This window comes from Leuciscus leuciscus, assembly GCF_965113295.1.
Source record: "Leuciscus leuciscus genome assembly, chromosome: 12".
NCBI lineage: Eukaryota > Metazoa > Chordata > Actinopteri > Cypriniformes > Leuciscidae > Leuciscus > Leuciscus leuciscus.
Window position 1 is genome coordinate 13769552 of NC_138736.1, and position 25813 is coordinate 13795364.

The 25813-nt window shown below is 40.8% G+C and overlaps 1 protein-coding gene across 2 annotated transcripts in view; it reads right to left on the reverse strand.

Moving 5' to 3' along the window:
- Positions 1 to 25813, reverse strand: part of npr1a (natriuretic peptide receptor 1a) — a 122395-nt gene that overhangs the window by 63358 nt on the left and 33224 nt on the right. For both annotated transcript variants that reach the window (XM_082186098.1, XM_082186099.1), the window contains exons 3-4: positions 21420 to 21607; positions 4650 to 4763 (exon numbers count right to left, since the gene is read on the reverse strand). In XM_082186098.1, coding sequence (XP_082042224.1) covers positions 4650 to 4763; positions 21420 to 21607 — 302 coding nt within the window. The remainder of the gene's footprint in view (positions 1 to 4649; positions 4764 to 21419; positions 21608 to 25813) is intronic.

A 25813-nucleotide genomic window follows, 5' to 3' on the forward strand; every position in this document is an offset into this window, starting at 1 on the left:
ATTTTTTTAGTTAATGAAAGTACACACTGAAGTGTAATCTCAGTAAACTACTAGTTTAGTCATTTATACTGCAAGTATACTTGTAAGTTTTCTTTGAGTGAATATAACATTATACTTATAGTTTACTATTTATTTATTATTTTTGCACTTGCAGTATACTACAATTTTCAAATGTAGATATTATTTTTTATACTTGAAAAAGACCTTTAACTGTACTTTAAAAAAAAATAAAAATGTATTAGCTTCATGCATTCTTTTTTATCAACACTTGAATGTCGGTAAGTTTCATAAAGAAAGGCAACATTTTAAACAAAAAAGTTGAGAAAATCACATTGATCAGCCTTGATCAGATTCAGAACGATGATCAAAACACAGATGGAGTAGATCGAGTCCAACAACCCCAAAGCTTCACAGTCGTTTTCTTTTCATGGGTTCGGCATTTCATTTGGTAACATTAAGCAGTTTTGATTTACATGCAGTTTAATGTTTGATGATCATGTTATTTTACATATAACATGAGCAATATTCTATCACTTGTTTCAGCTTCTTCTTCTCCTGTGTTTTGATCCGGAGATTCTGTATTAGAAGATGTGTCATAGCGCCCCCTACCGTATAACTGTGAAAACAGGGATAGCTGGAAAATTCAGTCAATGGTGGGTAAAGAGTAAAGTAGAATTAAAGTAAATTCCTATGCACACTACCAAAAATTCAGAAACGCAGAATTAGAAACATATCTGTTTTATATCAATATTCTAATCAATATTTTCAAACAGTGTAAGTTTCATTAGACTGTATATAAAAAAACGATGTAAAAAAATTATATTTAATAGGCTACTCGATCAAAAGAGTTAAAAAAAATACAAGCCAAGTATACTTTGAATACTTAATTATACTTTTAAGTACATCTCGATCAAAAGATTGAGTACAGGCCAAATATACTTGGACTTTTCTCTCAGTATAAGTCAAGTACACTTAGGTGTAATTTTAAGTATATTTCTGAGAAATACATAAAATGTAGACAAAGTATACTTTCTTATTTTTAGTTTAAAAGAAATATACTAATACTGTAGAACACTTGAATAAACTTATTTTTCGTAAGGGTGATTTTGTAAGTCTGTGTGTTCATCTAATTTACATAATTGCTATAGTGATTTGGATGTTAAAACAACTTGGAAAATGTAAGCAAGCAAAAAATGCAATCAGTAGGTGCAATTCATTCTTATTGCCTAAACCTTGGGGTAATTCTCCATGAGAAACATGAGAGGTGAACTGAGAGTTAGTGTGCAGCTGTAATCCATTAAGTCAAGGTGACAATGTACTACGTCTTGGAGAAACCGTTCTCATTCTTGAATAAGCTTCAAAGTCTGGGGTCTTATGTGTGCACTAGATTGACATTCCTTTAACATGGGAACCATGTGGTTTCAAAAAATCATCAGGATCGAATTTCAGAACAGAAATTGCATTCCAGTGGCTTGGTCTCAAGGGACAACTCCCAAAAATCTGTTTACAATCAATACAAGACTTTACTGCATTTATCTGGTTTCTTAAATACTTTTGCTTACAATCAATATGAGTGGGCAGTATACGTAAGATAAACTCCTAAAAAACGTTAAAGTTTTACTCAGGATTATTATATAAAAGGATTACTCAATTAGGAAATCCTAAAAAAATTAAGTTTTGGTTTAACATTTCTCTATATAACAATTTTTAATAACTCAAAACGTTAATCACAATAATGCTAATATTTGCTTGTAACATGAGCATGTTGTGATATATGTATTCATGCTAATAAAACGGTTAGTTCCAATCCTTGATTCTGATTGGTCAATAACTATGTTTTGTTCACGATAAAACACGACTATGACCGCTTTACCCAACGGTTCTATGTATCACTACACAACACCCCTAGCAACCACTCTTAGCAACGTAAATGTTTGTTCTCATTGATATTGTAGCTTAAAGAGGCTACATGCGATTTTCTGAAATTTAAACTCGCAACTGACACCTGTGGCCAAAAAACGGAACTGCTCTTCCTTTCTGCTCGCTCTCGTACGTGCACACTTCACAAGTCATCCGCTGCAAAGAAGTCAACATTATGTTTACAGAGGTAAGAACAGTCAAATACATATATTGTTTGAGAAACTAAGTTTGTTTGCTGACTAGCGGTGGTGGCAGAGTGATCTGAAACGTTTAACATGAACGCGCTTGACGTCACATCCGCAGACAGTGCGGGAAAAATCCGACCTGACAGAAAATAGAAAAAATTGGATACAGGCTTATAGGTGCACCCACTGTGAGCGGACAAGGTGTCAGTATGCTCATCAGGAGATGTTTGAGTCATAAATGGTAAAATAAAAAGGCTATTGTTATGTTTATTTTGGGGAAAAAGTTGCATAGGCTATAGCCGAGTAAGCGAGTGTACCTGCATTTACAGAGTATATATAGCATTTTTCTTCAGGTCAGTTCTATATTCATAATAAAAAATCAGTTTGAATGTCCGCTGCGATATCTTGTCCTTTTAACAGTCAATGGGTTTACCAGTGCCCTAGTCATTTGTCAGTTGCGTGTTCCTTTTCCGTGTTCACAAGTTTGAGCCCTTTCAATACAAAGACAGTAAAATAGATTTCAATATAAAAGTCTTATGACAGTCACTACTAACTGACTCACTCACTCATAAAGACAGTCTTTGCCACCATAATGGCGAAATAATGTCTGTAACTTCTGTTGCTGTTTACGGACAGGGACTATTTTTTCCAGCGGAAGGAAGGCTTTTAGTGATTTTACTTCATGAAAGTTGCATAGATACATATTTTTTCTGACGTTTTATAAAAGCAATAAGGTACGAGAGGCTGTGCTGTATCGTGGCACGACGTGAAGCGAAGCGAAGTATAGCAGATATCCATTTAGTAATAGTCAGTCATATGTTAAAGGGATAGTTCACTTTGAAATAAAATTTTGGTATGTTTTAGCTTACCTCAAGGGCATCCAAGATGTAGGTGTCTTTTTTTCCGCAGTAGTTTCAATTTTGATATTTTTAGGTCAAACCGTTCTTGTCTGTCAGTCATATAATGCAGGTCGATGGTCACTTGTCTCAAACAGCATGCACAGAGTCCAAATTAAAACAATTCCCCGTCGTCCAAATTAAACAATTCCCCATCGTAAGTACACATTGATGGCCTAAGACACGAAACGAGCGGTTTGTGTGAGAAAACGAACAGTTTTTATATCGTTTTTACCTCTTGAACTCAGCCACGTCCAAGTGATCTGAGAGCGCGGGCGGGTATAGATATATACAATAGATGTCGCCTTGGCTACGGTTTCGCAGTAGCCAAGGCGACATCTAGTGTATATATCTGTCTTAGGCCATCAATGTGTACTTACGATGGGGAATTGTTTAATTTGGACGACGGGGAATTGTTTTAATTTGGACTCTGTGCATGCTGTTTGAGACAAGTGACCATCGACCTGCATTGACTGACAGATAAGAACGGTTTGACCTAAAAATATCAAAATTGAAACTACTGCGGAAAAAAAGACACCTACATCTTGGAAGCCCTTGAGGTAAGCTAAAACATACCAAAATTTAATTTCAAAGTGAACTATCCCTTTAAATAACTGCCATTATTTTAAATGTAAATGCACCGATGTTGAATGCAAAGTGCTCAGCATCAATATAAACATAAACAATATAAGTTATTTGCAATTTTTTTCCCTTCCTGTACACCTTTTGAAAATTGCACTTGCAGATAATATAATTGTCACTGTCACTGTCATCTGTTAGTCACCATCTGCACTACATTCCCCATCATCCTCTCCGGCTCACACCTGCACTCACTCCACCATTACCCGCACCTGCCAGCGATCATCGTTATCACCTTCTCTTCATTGTTCATCAGTGTATTTAAGTTCCTCTCTGTTCTATGTTCACGGTCGGTTATTGTTTGTGTTATGTGCACACTGTATCGTATGTTGGCTAGTAATCGTGTTCAGAATAAATCCTCTTATTATTTGTATCTTCATTGTCCTAAACGTTACAATAATATTACTAGGAAAGGTCACCAATATACTTAGAGTACACTTTCATGCCTTAAGTACAGTTTTTTTTTTTGTTCAATTATTACATTAAGTTTACACTTAAGCATATTAATTTTACAGTATATTATAGTTACACTTTATTTTAAGGTGTCATTGTTACAGTGTAATTATATTTTTAAAAACTGAGCAATATTAAGCAACTACATGTAGCCTACTTACTATGGTTAGGGTAGGATTAGGATGTGGTTGAGGGTTAGTTGCAAGTAATTATGCATAATTTACAGTTATTACTATGGTAAGTACATGTTACATATGTAACAAGGACACTGTAAAATAAAGTGTTACCGTATATTATTTCTGTAAAAAGTATACTCTTTTTAAATGTATGCTAAAGTGTTCTTTTTCACAAGGTTAACCATTTATTTTGCTTTTTGGAATTTAAAATATTTTAAAATAAACAATTATTTTTGTTCATTAATATCACTGTTTAGTAGTAGTTTGAGAAGAAGCTTTTAGCTACAATATTGCGGACACAAAATAAAAATATAGACCGGAACACGCATGATCTGTACTTCGTTATTCTTGAAAAGCACAGTTGCCACTAAAAATCTTACCAGAGAATCTTCCACGCTGAAGTTAAACATGTCCATGGCATCTGTCTTCAGTCTGGAAACGAAGTCTTTGTACTCTGGGTTTTGAGGCTCTCTGTAAGTCAGGATTTTCACGCTCTGTGGGTATTCAACACAAAGACAAATTTTAAAGATACTGTTTAAAGATACACTATTTTGATCACACACATAGCCAAACAGAACATTTGAATCTTTTCAATTAATCCAACAGACACATAAAGCGGTGGAGTTTGCAAAGTCCTTATTGATTTTATTGATAGAATTTCCTGTTCTTTTGTGTTGTTTAACCCTGTAAAGCCTCAAATATTAGACAGACAAATATATTTTTAAATGGAACCTTTAGACAATTTTTTTTCTTTCTAGTTTTCATATGTGTATGATAAATCACCATTTTATGGTTCATATACTTTGATATGGTGAGAATATGGAGCTCAAGCAGGAGGAAGAAAAAACACCTGCATTTTATTCAGACTCCCAAACAGAGCAAAAACATTCAATTTGATACATTGTTGATAATTATATGGCCAAACAGTAAGATGAAATTCTAATAGCTTGTAATACAAATCAGTGAGATCTTTATATAATGTAAGACTGCTTACATTAAATGCATATGAATATCAGTTCTCTTTCAAGGGAACTCGAGATGCGTCGGAACGCTTTGGGAACGCCTCTGCGTGATTACGTCATGAAGCACGTATGAAACCAGTCTAACAGCGTGACGGAACGTCATGTGACGTCATCGACTGGGAAACTATAAAGCACACCTGAACCAAACAGCATCAGCTTCTGTGTCTTCAGCAAGCGCTCTATGTGAATCTATGTCCCTGGTGTTTTTTGTCTGTCTTGGAATTTGCTAGGCAGGAGTTTTCACCCATAAAAAAAATTAATAATAATATTTATATATAAACTTTATAATGGTGAGTGAACAATATTTCAATAGTGTGTTCATCCCTACCCAATCTACATCACGGGTGGGGATACACATGTATTGTGTGTTGTTCGTTTGGGAACGCAGCACGTTCAGTCAGCCCTCGAGGGGGCTGGATATGAGCATTGTTGTGAGACGGTTGAGGACGCTGTGCTCCCACCGATCGCTCTTAGAGGAGGGCAACTCGGCTTGCGTTCCTCGCGTCCCGCTTCTGCCAAGGCAGAGCAGCGGCTCGAGTCGTGGGGTTCGCAAATGGATCTGGCAGAGGGGTTAGAGATGGGCTTCGCCCTTTTTCTGCCTTCACCTGCCAGGTCCAGTGTCTCATCTCGGGGTCGGAAGCACGCTTTGCGGTTACTTCCACCTCGAATGTGGCACCGGTACTGCAATTATCCAGTTCTGAGGAGCTGAATGTTGTAGTTATCGAAACAGACTCGCCACTTCATGTGAAGCAAACAGCTTTTTGAATCGTGTCCCTCCCTGCCCTCACTACATTACGAGTGGGTATACACCCAGTAAAAGTGTTTGTTTGGGGGCGGTGCATGCACATCAGTGTGGGCTGACAGTTTCTTTATGGTTTTATTTAATTTTGAGAAATTAAATGAAATATCTTTCTGGCTTTTTAGCTGTATAAAATACTATGCACTATTCTAAATCCATGTTTATTGTAAGAACACGTGCCGAGTGCTTCGTTCCCTTTCTAAAATCCGTACTTTTGGTAAAACGGATCTGAGGACCGTTATTATCTCTAAGTAGGCCAAGAAGCCCTGACGCCAGTGGTGTCGGGCTTCTGAGGGTACACCCCTCAATGGGGAAGACGGTTTTCACCTCATTATACGGTGCCCGTCTCCCTCTGTGCCCTCAGGGGGCCGGACTGCCAACCCCACCTTCATGCTGGGGCGCAGAGGGTCCCAGCGAGTTATTACCCGAGGGTTGCTCGCTCCCTCCGAGGTGGGCTCTAGATTGGTCAGGCCAGTTGTTCCCTGCCGGTGCGCCGCTTCAGGGCACTGTGCCTGCTGTTCAAAATACACCAGAGGCCAGTCTCGAGAGACTGGTATCCTTAGTAGACCTTCTGGCAGATTGGAAACTTCTGCCAAATATATCTTTCTGGGTCCTGCAGGCGGGGTCCTAACCTCAGTGGTTGGTCCCGAGCAGGCTCTGGTTATGGAACTAGAAGTAAAAGCTCTTCTGCAAAAAGAGGCTATAGAACGGGTTCCTCCGCCCAGCAGGGAAGAATTCTCCAATTTTAGATCTGCGCTGTAGGGAAGCGCAACAAAAAAATCAAGATGCTTACTCTTAAGTAAGTCGTGTCACAAATCAGGTCCGAGGACTGATTTGTCACGTTAGATCTAAAGGTACTTATACTTCCACATATTCATCCTTCCACAACACAGGAAGTTCCTGAGGTTCGCTTTCGGGGGCGAAGCGAACCAATATGGTGTTCTTCCTTTCGTTGGCCAGCCACTGTAAAGCAGTTTAAAAAACTGTTAGGTCTGATGGCAGCAGCGTCCAGCATTATACCTTGTGGCCAGATGTACATGAGACCATTGCAGTGGTTGCTCAGAACCAAGGGGTTCTCCCCGAGGGGAAACCCGATTCGCATTATCAAGGTCACGCAGCGATGCCTTCATGCCTTAGTCATGTGGAAATTACCTTGGTTCCTGTCCCAAGGGCCCTTGCTGGGAACTCCTTGTCGTCGCGCCACTCTAACGACGGATGCTTCCCTCATGGGTTGGGGGAACTCATGATCGCCCAGCCCAAGGTCTTCGGCAGGACCATCATCTCTCATGGTATATCAACTGTCTAGAAATGTTGGCGGTGTTCCAGGCTCTGAAACACTTCCTCCCAGACCTGAGGGGCCATCATGTGCTTGTTCGGTCAGAAAACACATCGGTGGTCTCTTATATAAACCATCAGAGAGGTCTGCGATCGCTCCCCTTATACAAGCGGGCTCACCAGATCCTCCTGTGGGCCCAGGGGAAGCTACTTTCATTGAGAGCGATATATATCCCAGGGTACTTAAATCAGGGGGCAGACATCCTGTCGAGGCAGGGGCTGAGGCCCGGGGATAACTTTGGTCGAGCCGAGGCCGACCTGTTCGCATCCCAAGAGACCATGCATTGTCCACTGTGGTTCTCACTCAGCCATCCAGCCCCTCTGATTCCAGAGCTCCATCCACAAGGAAACTGGAGACTTTTCACTTCCTGGTGTGGAGAGCACCAGTTGGACCCAGTTAACTGCCCAGTGGGTGCAGTGCTGGAGTTCCTGCAGGAGCGCTTCTCCGCAGGGTTATCCCCCTTCACACTGAAGGTGTACGTGGCGGCACTAGCTGCTTACCACCTCCCTTGGAGTGGAGTATCTTTGGGGAGACACCCAATAATAACTTGTTTCCTTTGTGGCACTTTGAGGCTGAAGACAGCAGTCCGCAAGAGGGTGCCAACATGGGACTTGGCTGTTGTACTAGAAGGCCTCTCCCTAGCTCCCTAAACTTATTCTAAGTTTTTGAGATTATCTCTCTAAAGACTGTCTTTCTCATCGCTATTTCGTCTCTCAAGAGAATTGGACACATTTAAACACTTTCGGTATCTCCCTTGTGCATGGAATTTTCTCCTGGATATAATGCAATGCAATAGACCCCTTCACGGTTGATGTCACAGGAAAATTTGCAATTCGCAGTGCGCAGGTCGGGGTCAGAAAGTTAATTCCATCCCATTGAATAGTGTGTTAACCAGAGAATTTTTCGTCAAGAAAAAAATGCCTACTTGTTCGTCATGGACTGTGAAAATCGCACCAGTTGTGGAGTCAAGTTTTTCAGGATTCCTTCAGGATCTCATCCGTTTCAGAAAAATAGACGACATCTGTTCAGATAGATACTGCTATCTGCTAAGTCTGTAGCATGACACTGGTCACAATTAATGCCAGATATCAAACTTCACCTAACTATTAAAACTATTAATTTGACAGTAGTGGTCCTGACAGAAATATAAATTCTTAAAAGCCTGATGTATCAAATACATGAAATACATTTTAACATGAAAAAAAGGATGTATGGATAATCAAGGAAACTTAAGTTGCTTCAGTCCAGCAAATATTGATCTTGAAAAATATTACTAACATTATGAAAGTTACCTTTTTTTATATATTTTTTTTTATTTCACAGCAAAAAGAAATGTGTACCACAGCCTGAAGGTGGATGTTTTTACAATTATACTAAAAAGTAATTTACTTACTAAAAAAGTATAAACTATAAATCAGATGACAGAAGGCATATAGTAGATTGTGTACAACAGGTTGTCCAGTGCAGTTTCGATCATGCATATATCAGATTTGCATATCAAATATGATACTGAAGGCTTTAAAGGGTTAAAGATAACAGCAAACACAAGTAATGAATATTGATTTATTTAAAAGTGTTATATTAATGTATATTGAAAGCACTTGTCCTGAATAGCACTTTTTATTTTGGCTTGTTTGGAAGTCATAGCACTTTTTAAATTTAAAAAAGGTGCTGCAAACGAACAACAGCTCCCTCCACAAAGCCCATAGTTTGCATCTGTTGATCAAATAATTAAACTGTGTTATGCCAAAATGAATGTCATAAACAATTTCCTTTTGCATCTGTGCCACAAACGGCCAAATTATGACAATGTGAGTGAAAAGGCTGTTGTCTTAAAATTGAAAAGCTTTCTCAAATCTTCAAACTCAGAAAAAGGCACCTCAGCCAACACTCTGTCCTCTGAGGATTCTTAGATTTTGTGTATAACAGATTATGATTCATGTGAAGTGGACGGGGATAATGGGAACTGATGTTGATGATAACGTCTCGGTTACGTATGTAACCCTCGTTCCCTGAAGGAGGGAACGGAGACGTTACGTCAGTGACTGACGAAATGGGGGTTTCGCTAGAGAGCCCGATCACCTTAGAGAATTAGAAAACGAGCCAATGGTATGAAAATACCATGGGTCTGCGGAATTTGCATCGCGAACTCCGCCCCACCGCGTGGGTATAAAAAGGAGCCACGAGTGCAATCTTGCATTATGTTACCTGCTGAGGAGCCGAGACTGTGCGCCCCGGCCATTTCAGCGGTACAGCGGCAGTGGCATAAGGACGTAACATCTCCATTCCCTCATTCAGGGAACGAGGGTTACATATGTAACTGAGACGTTCCCTTTCAGTCAGTCACTACGAGTTACGTAAGTGACTGACAAAATGGGGGTCCCAATCTAATCTAGCCAATGTGGCTGTCTTCCAGTGTCCAGTGTCCACCTCCTTGTCATGAGGCTTGCACGAGTGAAAGGCCAGGCTAACGCAACAATACCAGGGTACACTGGGTAGCATATCCCAGATGAAATATGTGAAACAGCGCCTACCCAGAGGGAGGACTTAGAATACACATATGACCCGAGTACGGGATGCATATGGAGAACTCAGAGGTATGGAATGTTTCCGCAGGGTGGAATGTTTCAACCTCGAGATGGCAAGAGGGGTCTTGCCGAGGGAAAACACGTGCTCGGAGGAGACTTACAGTGGAAATACACATGTGGGGGTTGCCTAACCGGGAACCTTGCACATGGAGGCACCTAGCCAATCACGAGGGCTGACCAAATGGGGCATGCACTCTGGTGACGGCATCAACAGTGGAGTGGAATGGCACAGCAAGCGATGACACCGAGCAGGTCCTATTACTGAGCACTGGGAGCGAGTACATGAGAGGACACTGGCTCTACACGAAGATTGTAGAATCTCGCGAATGTGTTCGCGAATGAAGCTCTACAGATGTCTGTTAGCGAGGCGCCATGCGCTAGCACCCAGGAGGAAGCCACGCTCCGAGTGGAGTGTTCCCTCACCCCTAGGGGGCACGGCAGGTCCTGCGCTTGGTAAGCCAAGACAATGGCATCCACTATCTAGTGAGACAACCTCTGCTTGGAGAGAGCCTTTCCCTTCAGCTTCCCACCGTAACAGATAAAGAGCTGGTCTGAGGTCCTGATACACCGCGTTCTGTCTACGTAAGCACGAAGACTTACAGACACTGCTCTGTCGTACTGGACAGAGCAGTGCCAAGGCTGGGTCTGCCTCCTCCAAGGGCAGCGCTTGTAGTTTCACCACCTGATCCCTGAAAGGAGTCGTGGGAACCTTGGGCACATATCCAGGCCAGGGTCTCAAGATCACGTGAGAGTTAGCCGGCCTGAATTCCAGGCACGCTTCGTCAACGGAAAATGCCTGCAGGTCCCCTACCCTCTTGATGGAGGCCAAAGCAACCAGGAGCGCCGTCTTCATAGAGAGGTACTTAAGCTCAACTGAGTGCAATGGCTCGAAGGGAGCTCTCTGCAGTGCAGATAGAACCACTGCAAGGTCCCAAGAGGGCATATGAGGGGGGCGGGGAGGATTTAACCTCCTGGCCCCTCTAAGGAACCTGTTGACCAGGTCATGCTGTCCTACCGGTTGTGGTGCGCAGAGATTGCAGCCACATAAACCTTCAGGGTGCAAGGAGACAGCCTTCGTTCCAACCCTTCTTGGAGGAAGGAGAGCACAGACCTGATCGGGCATTTTCTGGGATCTTCTCGGTGAGAAGAACACCAGGTGACAAAGAGCATACCTGTCAACACTCCCGTTTTTCCCGGGATTCTCCCGTATTTCACACCCATCTCCAGACCCCCTCCCGTTTTGTTATTTCTCCCGTGAAATTCCCGTAATTTGTATGTCCCAAACCTCGTAATATGAATAATCAAGTGGTAAATATTTAACGCAATTACTCAGAAAAAGGCACCTCAGCCAACACTCTGTCCTCTGAGGATTCTTAGATTTTGTGTATAACAGATTATGATTCATGTGAAGTGGACGGGGATAATGGGAACTGATGTTGATGATAACGTCTCGGTTACGTATGTAACCCTCGTTCCCTGAAGGAGGGAACGGAGACGTTACGTCAGTGACTGACGAAATGGGGGTTTCGCTAGAGAGCCCGATCACCTTAGAGAATTAGAAAACGAGCCAATGGTATGAAAATACCATGGGTCTGCGGAATTTGCATCGCGAACTCCGCCCCACCGCGTGGGTATAAAAGGAGCCACGAGTGCAATCTTGCATTATGTTACCTGCTGAGGAGCCGAGACTGTGCGCCCCGGCCATTTCAGCGGTACAGCGGCAGTGGCATAAGGACGTAACGTCTCCATTCCCTCATTCAGGGAACGAGGGTTACATATGTAACTGAGACGTTCCCTTTCAGTCAGTCACTTACGTAACTCGTAGTGACTGAATGGGGGTCCCAATCTAATCTAGCCAATGTGGCTGTCTTCCAGTGTCCAGTGTCCACCTCCTTGTCATGAGGCTTGCACGAGTGAAAGGCCAGGCTAACGCAACAATACCAGGGTACACTGGGTAGCATATCCCAGATGAAATATGTGAAACAGCGCCTACCCAGAGGGAGGACTTAGAATACACATATGACCCGAGTACGGGATGCATATGGAGAACTCAGAGGTATGGAATGTTTCCGCAGGGTGGAATGTTTCAACCTCGAGATGGCAAGAGGGGTCTTGCCGAGGGAAAACACGTGCTCGGAGGAGACTTACAGTGGAAATACACATGTGGGGTTTGCCTAACCGGGAACCTTGCACATGGAGGCACCTAGCCAATCACGAGGGCTGACCAAATGGGGCATGCACTCTGGTGACGGCATCAACAGTGGAGTGGAATGGCACAGCAAGCGATGACACCGAGCAGGTCCTATTACTGAGCACTGGGAGCGAGTACATGAGAGGACACTGGCTCTACACGAAGATTGTAGAATCTCACGAATGTGTTCGCGAATGAAGCTCTACAGATGTCTGTTAGCGAGGCGCCATGCGCTAGCACCCAGGAGGAAGCAACGCTCCGAGTGGAGTGTTCCCTCACCCCTAGGGGGCACGGCAGGTCCTGCGCTTGGTAAGCCAAGACAATGGCATCCACTATCTAGTGAGACAACCTCTGCTTGGAGAGAGCCTTTCCCTTCAGCTTCCCACCGTAACAGATAAAGAGCTGGTCTGAGGTCCTGAAACACCGCGTTCTGTCTACGTAAGCACGAAGACTTACAGACACTGCTCTGTCGTACTGGACAGAGCAGTGCCAAGGCTGGGTCTGCCTCCTCCAAGGGCAGCGCTTGTAGTTTCACCACCTGATCCCTGAAAGGAGTCGTGGGAACCTTGGGCACATATCCAGGCCAGGGTCTCAAGATCACGTGAGAGTTAGCCGGCCTGAATTCCAGGCACGCTTCGTCAACGGAAAATGCCTGCAGGTCCCCTACCCTCTTGATGGAGGCCAAAGCAACCAGGAGCGCCGTCTTCATAGAGAGGTACTTAAGCTCAACTGAGTGCAATGGCTCGAAGGGAGCTCTCTGCAGTGCAGATAGAACCACTGCGAGGTCCCAAGAGGGCATATGAGGGGGGCGGGGAGGATTTAACCTCCTGGCCCCTCTAAGGAACCTGTTGACCAGGTCATGCTGTCCTACCGGTTGTGGTGCGCAGAGATTGCAGCCACATAAACCTTCAGGGTGCAAGGAGACAGCCTTCGTTCCAACCCTTCTTGGAGGAAGGAGAGCACAGACCTGATCGGGCATTTTCTGGGATCTTCTCGGTGAGAAGAACACCAGGTGACAAAGAGCATACCTGTCAACACTCCCGTTTTTCCCGGGATTCTCCCGTATTTCACACCCATCTCCAGACCCCCTCCCGTTTTGTTATTTCTCCCGTGAAATTCCCGTAATTTGTATGTCCCAAACCTCGTAATATGAATAATCAAGTGGTAAATATTTAACGCAATTAACGCAGCATCCGTTTTTTCTGTCATCCTTTGGCTGGCGTTACATTATATGATGCGCTTTTGAGAATACAAATGATTTTAAACCATTCAAGCCAAGACAAATTGACCGAGTTCTCTTTTGGCTTGAAGTTGAACGAACACTAACACACGCAATTATGCCTAAATGTCCGTTTTGTCGAGTATGCTCATAAGAGCAGACTGTGCAGTCTTAAATTAGTGAAATAAAGACTTAAATGAAGGCAAAGAGTTGTGAGAGAATGAGATGTGTGAGATCCGCGGCTGGTTTTAAAGGGACAGCAGCCAATAAAGCTTTCTGTCAGTAAAGTTAATCAAAAAAACAAACGTAACAGAGAAAAACACTTGCTGCTCTTGACTAAAGAACTTTTGTAACTTTAATAAGGATTAATCATATAATTTAAAATGTATGCAGTGCAAACTGTTTGATAACTATATTACATTTCTGTATATTTCCTGTTAGACAAATATTTAAAATATACTAGCCGTTTCTCAATGTCAAGGAAGTATCCTTGACATTGAGAAACACCTACTGTCTTTATGTTGTTTCTACATTAATTGGGAGATTAACTGTGAAATTGTTACATTATAAAATATATTAAAAACGTAAGTTGTTTTAATGGTGATTAATCGTGATTAATCAGAAAACAATTTGATATTAATTTAGTTAATTTTTGCAATTGATAAAAATAAGTCTTATTTATGTTTACTTTTATTGAATATTATGTATTTATTTATGTTAATATCTGCGCAATTAATGTGTATTTAGCCTGCCTCTGCCCCCCCCCCCCCCCGGTCTCCCGTATTTTGCTGCCCAAATGTTGACAGGTATGACGAAGAGGTTCCACTTAAGAGCGTAGGAGTATCTCGTGGACAAGGCTCTAGCTGAAGTGATGGTAGCCACCACCTAAGGTGGTAGGGTACTCAAATCTTCCGCCAAAGGGTGCTCCGTCTCTGAGAAATCCCTTCATCAGAGGGATTGGTCAGGGAGGGGCTGTCACGAGGAGCACCAGTTCGGAGAACAAAGTCCGAGTGAGCCAATGAGGCGCAACCAAAAGGACCTGCTCCTCGTCCTCCCTGATCTTGTACAGGAGATGCTTCTGACTCCATAAGAGGTGATGGCGTGCGAGTTGCGACATACGGCGGGAGTGCAGACCACCCTGATGGTTGATATACGCTACTGTCACCATGTTGTCTGAACGGACCAGTACGTGCTTGCCCTCCAGCAACGTCCGAAAACGGTGCAGAGCTAAACGTATGGCCAGCAACTCGAGGCAATTGACATGCCATAGGCACTGGGGTCTTGTCTAGGAGCCCACGGCAGCATGCCCATTGCATATGGCACCCCAACCTGTGGTGGAGGCATCTGTTGACACAACAACATGCATGGAAACTCGGTCTAAGGTTCGACCACGGAGTGAAGGTTTGACGGCAGGCCCGAGTGACTAGCACCCGGAACGTACCCTGTCGCCATGCCCATCTCGGGACTCAATCGCGAAGCCAGTGCTGAAGCGGTCTCATATGAAGCAGTCTTGAGCGGCATGACTGCCGCTGCGGATGCCATATGCCCCAGGAGCCTCTGAAATAACTTCAGTGGGACCGCACTCTTGCCCTCAATGTGACTGCGCGCGCTCATAAGCTGCGTCGCGTACATGGTGACCGAGTCGATTTCCATACCGAGAAAAGAGATCCTCTGCACGGGGGAGAGTTTGCTCTTTTCCCAGTTGAGCCGAAGGCCCAGACGGGCGAGGTGCCGGAGCACCAGGTCCCTGTGTTCGCAAACCTGGTCTCGAGAGTGTGCTTAAATCCGCTAGTCGTCGAGATAGTTCAGGATGTGAACCCTGTGTTGCCTGAGAGGCACAAGGGCTGCCTCAGCGACCTTCGTGAAGATGCAAGGAGACAGGGCTAAGCCGAATGGGAGTACCGGTCTGTGTCGAGGAAGAATGGAGACATGAAAGTACGTGTCCTTCAGGTTGATCGCTGCAAACCAATCCAACAGAAGAACGCATTTTGAAAATGCGTTTGGCTGTCAACATCTCGAATGGAAGCCTGTAAAGGGTTAGGGGCGGAGACGGGTTGTGGCGCCTTCCCGCAACCTCCTCCTTGCTTCGGCCCAGGTGAAGGCTGCTGCGTGGGCCGAGCAGGAGGGTGCTCTCGGCGGGAAGCAGACTGAGGAGGCTTTATAGTTCTTATAAAATAGTTTTTATATTAGCTGTTTTAATATTTCTTGAATCATATCAAAACACCTGGAAAATTCCAACACTGGACTCTGCAATAAATTATATAACAAATGTCCCCATGTGGACTTAATCTTACATATTTAATAGGTGTTTTGCAACTGACATGTAGCAGAAGTCCTCAGATGGTCTTCTCATAAACAACTGTAAAAAATTATGTGTTTCACTCATGGGGGATATTTCATACTTATTGATATATGTATCTATCATTAAAATATACACAAATATTCTTAGAATCTGGGCTCAGTGTGTAAATATATATAAAAGGGTACATATTTCACATGTTGTCAGTGAAGGGGTACTTTTAAAGGGTTCATGACATGGATTCATTTGTTATTTTAATATGTTCCTTGAGGTAACATATATTCCTCCGACTCGATCCATCCATGAAGCCATTAAATAAACCATCTACTTATTCCTGACGTTGGTATCCTTCTGGTGTCAGTTGCAAAAACATAGCCGATTGTTAAGACAGTCTCTTAAGATCAAGTATGACCCACTAGCAGTTAGTCAAGGGGAAGTCAGTCTTACTTTTCGTTATCAAATTAGACCAATCTATGTTTTTATATAACTGACTCATAAGACTAGTCTTAGCGGTTTATGCAACCGGCCCCAGAGGTCTCTGCAGAAATGAGCAAATTATCCATTTAAACAGGATACGTGAAAGCAAATGTTCCTTTATGTATCCATTTACTCTACCATTTGTCCTCTTGTCGGCAGACTCAAGTGTGTGGAGTATGTAAGAAACTGAACACGCATCTGTATACTGAATCCAGTGCACACATTGTCAGTGATTATAATAAGTTCTATTTGCTTTTGACGCGACGCAACACTTAGGCAAATGACGTGTGACCATGTGACGTCACAGATCTCACAACTTCCAAATGAGCCGTTTTTGGAGCTTAATTAAATAAATGCTTTGTTTATAATGAGGACATTTTAAGCTATGAAACTTGCAGGATGTTTTAATGGTACAAAGACCTCTTATATGTCAAAAGATCAAGGCAAATTTGATTTCTCATGACCCCTTTATTAATGAAACTGTGGGGGTAAATCAGACAAAAAGGTTGCAAACACTGGTCTAGTTTGTTAGACAAGTCAGCGGGAAATGGAAGTTGTGAAAATCTTCTGCATTGTCGTATATAAGTGAAATGGCTTCTCAAATTAGATAATGGATAAATCATTTATAATGAAAAATGCAATACTCCATAAAAATAAGAATTTTCGATTATGATTTCACTTTAACTAGATTTCACTTTTGACTTTAAAGCTAGAGTCAGTCTCAACAGACTACAGTGTCAGTCTGTGGAGATAACAAAATTACGATTTAACACTTTGTCATGGCTTTGACCAACTGCTTGATGAGCAAGTTTTTCTTTGCACTGCAGTATTTAGCTATTATTACATAAATGTCCAAACAGGACAATCACCTCCGATGTAAACAGTTGATGAAATAATTTTTGTACCAACTGTTAGCTGTATCATGAGCATAATAGAATGATTCCTTTCTGCGGATAAGTAAATGTCAGCTCACCACAGCTGTTAGTTAATACCAACGAATGTAAATAGACCCTCGCTGAGTCTGTGTGAGAACTCATTATAATGCAGTTCCTTAGAGTGAAAAAAAAAAACATTAAGTTCTGTCAAACACAACACATTCCTATTCAGTTTAAAGCCAGTTTTGGAGCAGATACATTTTTCAGGATTTTTCGCACATATTATCGCCCACCAGATAAAACTCTTTACTTTGATTGCACATAAAAGTAAAAACGCACTTCTCTTTTTCAAGCTGCATGAATTGAAGTATCATTCATGTCGGTCACACTTTAGATTAGGGTCCAATTCTCACTGAATATTAACTACGTTTTTCGCCTCAATAAACTCCTAATTACAGCATATTAATAGTAAGGTAGTTGTTAAGTTTAGGTATTGGGTAGGATTAAGTGATGTAGAATATGGTCTTGCAGATGTAACTGAGTTTAAATATTTCTGTAAAATGTATGCATAAAGTGGGAAAACTTATATTGTGGGGCAGGGCCACCTCAACTGCAGCAACCCCGGTTCGAATCCGGGTCACGGCACCAAATGCAGGATTTAAACAGTGATCTCCGGCATGGGTCTTTATCGTCCTTATTAGAGTGCCCACCTCCCACGCCGGAGACCACGGTTTGAATCCCGCTCGGAGCGGGTCGAATAAAGTAATTCAGGATAAGCAAGTCGAAAATCTAAAATAATTTTATATGTGCATTTCTGAAAATGAAAGCTTTAGCATAAATTCTGCCAGGAAGACTCAATTACTACGTCACTTATTACCTTCACATCTATCCAATCATATTCTAATACTTGCTGTATAAAAGATCGGTACTTACACATGTTTGAGTTCGCAGACGCTGACGCAAACAATTACCTCCACCCTCCCCACCACCACCATTAGGCTTCATGTTTTTACGCCAATCTCATTTCATAACATCCTAACGAAATTGAAACATTTGGAGTAACATACAGTATGATAATCAATATATTTTTCTCTAGTGTAGTGTTACTGAAGTGTTCCTTTTTAACGATTTATAGGCCGCCTGCTATAGGCTATTGTTATTATTTTAAGCAGTACTGCACGTAGCATATATGCCTACAAGGCACAACAAACCTGGTGTTCATTATATATATATATATATATATATATGTGTGTGTATTTTGTGAATTTTAAATCGCAATTTTAACCAGAAAAATCTAAAATGTATTCCCAAAATCATGCAGCCCTATAGTTTCTCTTGATATCAGCATGGTCACAGGTTTTTTTTTTTTTTTTTTTACAGGGACCAGATGCCCCACTGATGAGTCCCGCTGACTTCAACATTCACATGAGTCTCTGTACATGGACATGGTAAAGTGAAAAATCAAACACCTTGGAAATGACAGGTATGTACTATGTTTCAGGAATGGCACAAAGGTGTGTGACTGTTCAAGTCTCTGTCTTTAGATCAGTGTGTTCAATAATGTGCTTTTTTTCTCATTTGTTGTGTAATTTGGATTATGTTGTGTTGTAAATAAATCCAAACAATCAAAAAGCCATTCTTTTTTAAATCTGTCCTCATTCTTTGTGCAAGGTTTAGTGTTGGGCGATATGCACTATTTTCATATCGTCCTATCGTCAGCCTTTGAGATCGGCGATACACGATATTATCGTGAGGGGGGCGGGGCTTACTTATTTGATTATTAACTTGCTTATTTACTCGTTAATTTGCTTGTTTTATTAGTTCGTTTTTTATATATGAGAATTGTTTTCTATTTTGCTAGCAAAGGTGGAGTGTTAATTAATAGGCTAAATCAGGTTATTTCCCGGTATAGTGAGGTAAAAAAAGATCCTAGAGTATTTCAACATGTCAGCGGGAAATTTACGGACACACATTATCCTCTCATGCCGTTACAGATGCAGCATTTTGACTGTACTTCTGCACGAGATGGGAACACGTTTTAATAATTTCTTAGGTTTGTGATATATGTCCTCCTGCCAGTGCTCTCTCTGTCTGTATGCACTTCACATATTGCACTTCAACAAGCCCAAAGAACGCGAGTTGTGTTTTAAATGCCGGGAGAAATCAAAGGCAAAAATCTAAAAGTCGATCGGTTTATACTTAAACTTATGACTTGACTCCGATAAAGGAAAACGGGTTAATGTGTTTACATGACATGCATTGTCAGTTTATTCAGCATAATCAAGTTAATCACGTGCATGTAAACGCGCTCATTCCCTGAAAGTGAAAGCAGAAACGGACTGAGCTTTCACTGCATTAACGGCGCGTTCTCTCAGAGACGACGGTGGATTTAATGGTATAGCAACTATCTTAATTTACTGGCTTAATATTTCTCTTGTGGACTTACATTATTGACAGTGAAACAATTAGAAGAATATTACTTGTTAAACAAGTGTTTGAAGTTGCTTTTGATTTTCACAGATGGCAGAGTTGTGCTGCGTTCGTGAACTAAAGACTGTTATTAGGCCTATATAATTTTAGTGATATCATTATTATCATTAATATTTTGTAATTGTATTGTTTTTAATGTTATTAGTGTCATTAAATGTTTTGTTAATGTGCTATGGAAACAAAACACTGATGAACAACGATGCCGTCTTCATCTTGGCTCTGTATAAGAATGATGCGTCTGTTAAAACAAGCACTCTTGACAATTTGTGAATGGATATCATACGCGCGTCGGTGATGTCGCAAGTGTGGTGATGTCGTTATGAATTTAGGCAAGGCAAATTAATTGTAGTTCCTAATTAATTTAATAACAATACTAGCTTCATAATAATAATAATGATTTAATACATTAATGGGAAAACAAGCTAATTATCGTATTGATATCGTCAAAGGCATCTGCCAGCAGCGATATCTCTGACTATCGTCGATACTATCGTCTATCGACACAACCCTAGCAAGGTTCCTCATAATGATAGGGCATGATAGCACCTGATAGGGCCATTATGGGGGGGGGGTCTTTGTCTTTATCAGGTGTGAAACATCAATATTCATGATGATGCACGCCTCCTCGCATACAGCTTTCTTACACAAAACATGTCTAACAAATTTTAAATCAATATATTGTTTTATCTGAATGAGTAGGCAGGATGATTTTCACATAGTTTTGGAGCAAATATTCTACGCTACGTGATACAATTTTCAAAAGTCTTCTGAAGAAATCAGCAATATGGGTTTCATCATGACCTTATTTCAGTGAAAAAAAATTTTGTTTGTTTTTTCACAAACCACACAGAAATGTCATTATCTCAAAACTACAAACTTTTACATACATGCTGCTGACATATTATTGTAGCAGAGTTTGTGCTGCATACAGTGTAATCAGACTTTAGCCATGAAAATGTCACAAGTAACAGAAATAAACACAAATGTCAGTGCATGTCAGAACACCTCCAGGGCCCAGAAAACATCTCAGACCCCAGAGGGTTAATGCTTTGTTACATCATTCTATCTCCCGAGTCTTTCTGGTAGAACTGAATAAATTGGCTCTGAATCAAGCGAAACCCCAGTGAGATCCAATTAAACCTTCATTTTCATAGATATCAAATTTTATGTAATCAACTCTGCATTTTAAAATGAGCTTTTTATAGAACCATGCACACATTTCCAATAGATCCCATCAGTGACATTAACTCAAACTACAAAAAAAAAAAAAAAAAAAAAAAAAAAGGATTCCAAAAAATATGCAACATTTCATTTCAGCCTAAATAAACATTTAGACAATTAATTTTCAGGCACAGTAGGGGGTGTCATGTTGGCAGTGAGCCACATGAAGACATGAAGCCATGCAACAGCCTTCACTAGCACATCCAGGGCTGTCATATTTCCGCATATTTCAAAAATCCAGTCATATTTCTCTGCGCGTGTCTCTCTGTCTGATCCTATCTGAAAACAGGAAACATAGCTGCAGCTGGCTCCTAATCACACATCAACAAAGACCTGCACAATTATGTGTTCACAGTGAATATGCCTATGCATTTCCCTTTTGAAATCTGTGGGGAGTGTCGCATTTTCATGGTTTGACATTTCCTATTTCAATTAGATGAAAATGCATGTAAAATATATATCTTAAAACATAATAATAAAATAAAATATAATATAAAACATTTATGTTTTTTTCACTTTTATTTGTCATGTGGCCTGTCACAGGTTAACCACATCTGAAATGTATCCGGGCCCCCTCTGGGCCCTGTCTGTGTATTATTACTATTCACATCAGCACATTTACATCAAACTCACTTTAAATGCCTCCCTGGCTGCATTGTCATCAGCATCTCCATGTGCCCATGGTTTAGCAGGGTGGCTTTGCAGACTGTGTCCAAACAGATCGATGAAGAAGAACGCATACTCCTCCTGAGGATGACCCCGTCTCCAGAACTCCACCATCAGCTTGCGAAATATCTCCCACTTGCAGCAGACATAAACCACTGCAAACACAAGATAGAAAAACTCAGTTGAATGGAATGCACTTGTGTGGCAAATGAGCTTTGGTTTGTACTGCAAATGCAAAAGCACCTGAGAGAATGATTCAATATGGAGATAAAGCATAAATTACACACCTAGGGCATTATTCATGAAACTTTTGTATATAAAGTATATATGATGAGTAAATTCATAGTAATGTACATGTAAAGTGGACCTTCCCAAAAGAGTTTTAAGTTAATATATGATTAAAAATGTGTTTTCAATCATTTTTTATTAATAACATTTATTTTCACATTTAAATAAATGACAACTAATTAATTATGTTTTTATAAATTTTGTAGTTATATATTATGGTAAATAGTATATTAATAATCAAGATGCAGCATCATTAGTTTGCCTAAAAGGACACAAGACACAAACATTTACACAACATTTATGCTTGGTTGGGAGTGTCATTTTGTAAGATTTTGAAAATACATAATTTCCCCCCTACATAATTTGCTCTTCATTATGTTGCACAATCACTAAAATAGCTTGTTCTTTGTCAGTAAGTGAAAAACAAGAGAAATACATGAAATTGCCCAACACGTAATTTTTTTTCTCAACCAAAATCACTACATCACTTCATAATTGCAACTTCTCAACTGCCAAGTAGGAGAATCCCAGGAGGATTTGCAGGCTGCATTAATCTTGGGGTATTTAACAACATTCATATCAGCCTATCATTTCCCTCTACTTCAGTGATAAGGTTAGGGCTATATGAAAATAGTTTCAGGACCAACAAAAGATGTTGTTTCAAGAACATGTACTAGGGTAAATCATGTTGTGCAATGAACATCTGTCACAATAATTTTACCAAGAACTACATGTTCCAAGGCTTAATGCGTCAAGGTTTGATATTTTTTTGACAGGTAATCTGCAGTTGCATTTTAAAAAGTCTCTGTAAGTACATAAGAGACTCTCGCTCCAAACTCACATCATTAATTGAACCAGATTTTTTCCGAGATGCTCAGATGCTCTTATTTTGAGTTAAGTATTTTAACATCCAAGTTAACAAAATGCTCCCTGCTTTTATTCACCTTTCCACAGAATATTTTAAGGTATATACCCTCTAACGCAGTGCAAGAGGTACGGGATAGCAGGTAACATTTGAGTCCGTCTCAGTTGTTGAAGTGCAGAATATGTGCATATGAATCACACTCCTAAATGCCAAAGAGAGGTAAGATCGTCACGGCAATTACCCACAGACTTACTCCTAATGGTGGGCTTAATGAGGAAGTGAGGTGAGGTGTTAATTACAATAGTACCTTTGAAAACACGTGAGACAAAGACTGACATGTTCGGAATGGAATATTACTGCACTGGAAAATGTGCATCTATGCAAATGTGTGTCTGTCTGTCTGTCTGTCTATCTATCCACTGTAGACAAACAGGCAGAAAGACAGGCTATATATATATATATATATATATCTGGCTATCTATCTATCTAGACAGACAGACAGACAGACAAACTTTTGGCAGTTCGACTAAACAATGAGTGAAAAATACTTGCATTTGGAAACAGGTTCGGGGAAGGAGGCGGGAACCAGCGTATGATCAACAAAACTCTAATCATAAAATAAACAATCACAAAATGAAAGTAAAGCGGCAGCCCCTCACGGAGAACTGCCGCATATAAACATAATAAAACATAAACCACAAAATAAATTGTCCAGGCCTGGTCCTCTCTCATCTTGCACCGTCATCACTCCTCCTTTTATCCTCACGGATCTCATTCCGTGAGACTCGAGACCGGTGTGGCACACAGAAAAAGGATTCTGTTCCCACAGCTCTCGGGCCCCACCCTGCTTGCCCCACAGAAGTTCACTGCATTGAAGTGTGGAATATGTATGTCATGCAGCATACTTTTACAGTATATGCTACACTTTTTGGCAAATATAATACATGATCAGCACAGTACACATAGGCTACTACATACTGCAGAGATAGTAAAAGTATCTCTTTCTCCTGCTCTCATTGTGACTTTCTATCAACGGTTGAAGCCTTTGGAAGCCTCTGTTATAGTGCAGTAATTTCATAAATGATTGATTATGGAGGAACTCCTGGTGACAGAAGATTAAGTGCTGTATCTGTTGCTATGGCCGCTTGAAAATTAACTTAGATACTCGAATGAACCAGAACGATTTATGTCCAAACTCAAAGATGTCATAAAACCTAATCGCATACCACAACAATAAAAAAAGCACTTGTGTCTCAGGTGTGCAGCATCAGTGCTGCAGTGATGGATTCACAACAGGTGGGGCTTAAATAACACTGACAGATGTGAGGGCTCGTTATTTCGGATGAAAAGATTACCAAACAGGACAACACACAGCTCTTCATTTATGATGCACTGGGAAGCACCAGTAAGTCATTATCCTCTATAACTGGCCCAATAACAGACATGTCTTCTCTATGCAAATGGAATTGAAGAACATAAGAACATACGCAATAGCTCTATAGCTCCACTCATGCACTATGAGTATAGTTGAAGTGTGGACTCTTTTCTAGCAATCTATGAGCTAGTTTGCATTGAGGATGAACAGTGACCATCTCTTTCTAACTCTCAGAAACAGCAGCTCTTTTCCAAGATTTAATACACTCATTTCTTAGAAAAGAATTCAGTTATGCACTTTGCCTCATAGCTTCTGCCTCCTTCACTTCACCTTTTTGTTTAACTTTCTTTCTTTTCTTTTCTAGTGAAGAGTTATAGTTTCTTTTCTAACGACATGACTTGCTCGTGTCTGTTTAGTTGCAAAACTTGTAGTAAAAGTGATTGATCAGACTATTTTCCATAGAGAGCAATGGATTAAAATATTAACCTTCCTACTTGCATCACACTGAGCACACATTTTTTAAGACATAAATACACATTGAATTAATACTGGATCCTTCATAGCATTTATTTAATATATAGATACCATGATAATATCATACACCTTAGTCTGACAGTCTGACTCCTTTGCGGCTTTAGGCAAGGCATCATACTAGGGTTTGGAACAGAGCCATTTTTTGTGTGTGTGGATTTTCAGGCCATTTGGCTTGTTAGTGGTAAATACTATATTCAGTCTTCAACGCATTGTGTCATCCTGGGATCATTGATCATAATAACTGGGTGACAAATTAATTAAGAGAAATCTCCACACCTCATTTCACTAATCAACAGGCAATCAGAATCAAAGCCCAGTCAAATGCATTCAGGGCTGGATGCTATTCTGATGTAATTTCCCTAATGGCAACGTCCTGGTGAAAATCCAGTTTAAATGTTGACTCAATCAGTATTGAAATTGAAACAGATCATTGTCTACTGCACACTACACTGTATTTTCTAAACAAAAAACAGTGTGGAACAGTATTCAATGATAAAAGTTTTAAAAAGCACATATTGCATTATCATCGCATTTTAATTAGATTGTGCTGTATTCATTTTTCAGCAGTCCAATCTGAGTTAAGAAAGAGTTAAAAATCGTGGTTGATAACTTATGGTTTATTTGTTACATGTTGCATTGTGGGAAAGTACAGTATTTAGTCCTCTGTACAAGCATACTGTAAATATATTTGCAAAAGTAATTTAGCAAATGTAGCAGGTCTTCTAGGTATTCAATGCATACATTAACATTCAAAGTTTGGGAAAATAAATGCCCGAAACGAGTCGTCAATCTCTCCAGTCTAACTTCCTGCAGGTTTATAAAACATTTGCATAATGCCAGCCTATAGTCTTCACTGGCTGCCCTCGAATGACATCTCCTTTGACCCGCCCTCAAACACTGCAGTTGTAGCTGAAGCCTGCAAGAGTTTAGTTTGTGTTGTCAACATGTCAAGAAGATGCTGCGAAAGCAAATCCACTTTGCATACACTTCCAAAGTATGAGGGTTCTGGCTGGAATTAATACTGTAAACGGTCATCGTTACTGTTTGTATCACTGTGTATAGCCTACAAGTTTTTATGAAACCTCTAAAGCTGAAATTCAAATAAGGTAATGGGTGTTTCTTTTTTGACACGCGGTGTAAGTGGTAAGTGGTAGTAAGTGGTAAGTTTTTGGAAAGGAGGCGTTTAGAGACCAGATTCTAGATCAAACTGTTTCAGACACTGTGAGAAAAGAGATGATGCTGCAATGTATGTTATGAGAAAACGTAAGTGTTTTTTGACCTTGGATGCATGTAAAGTAC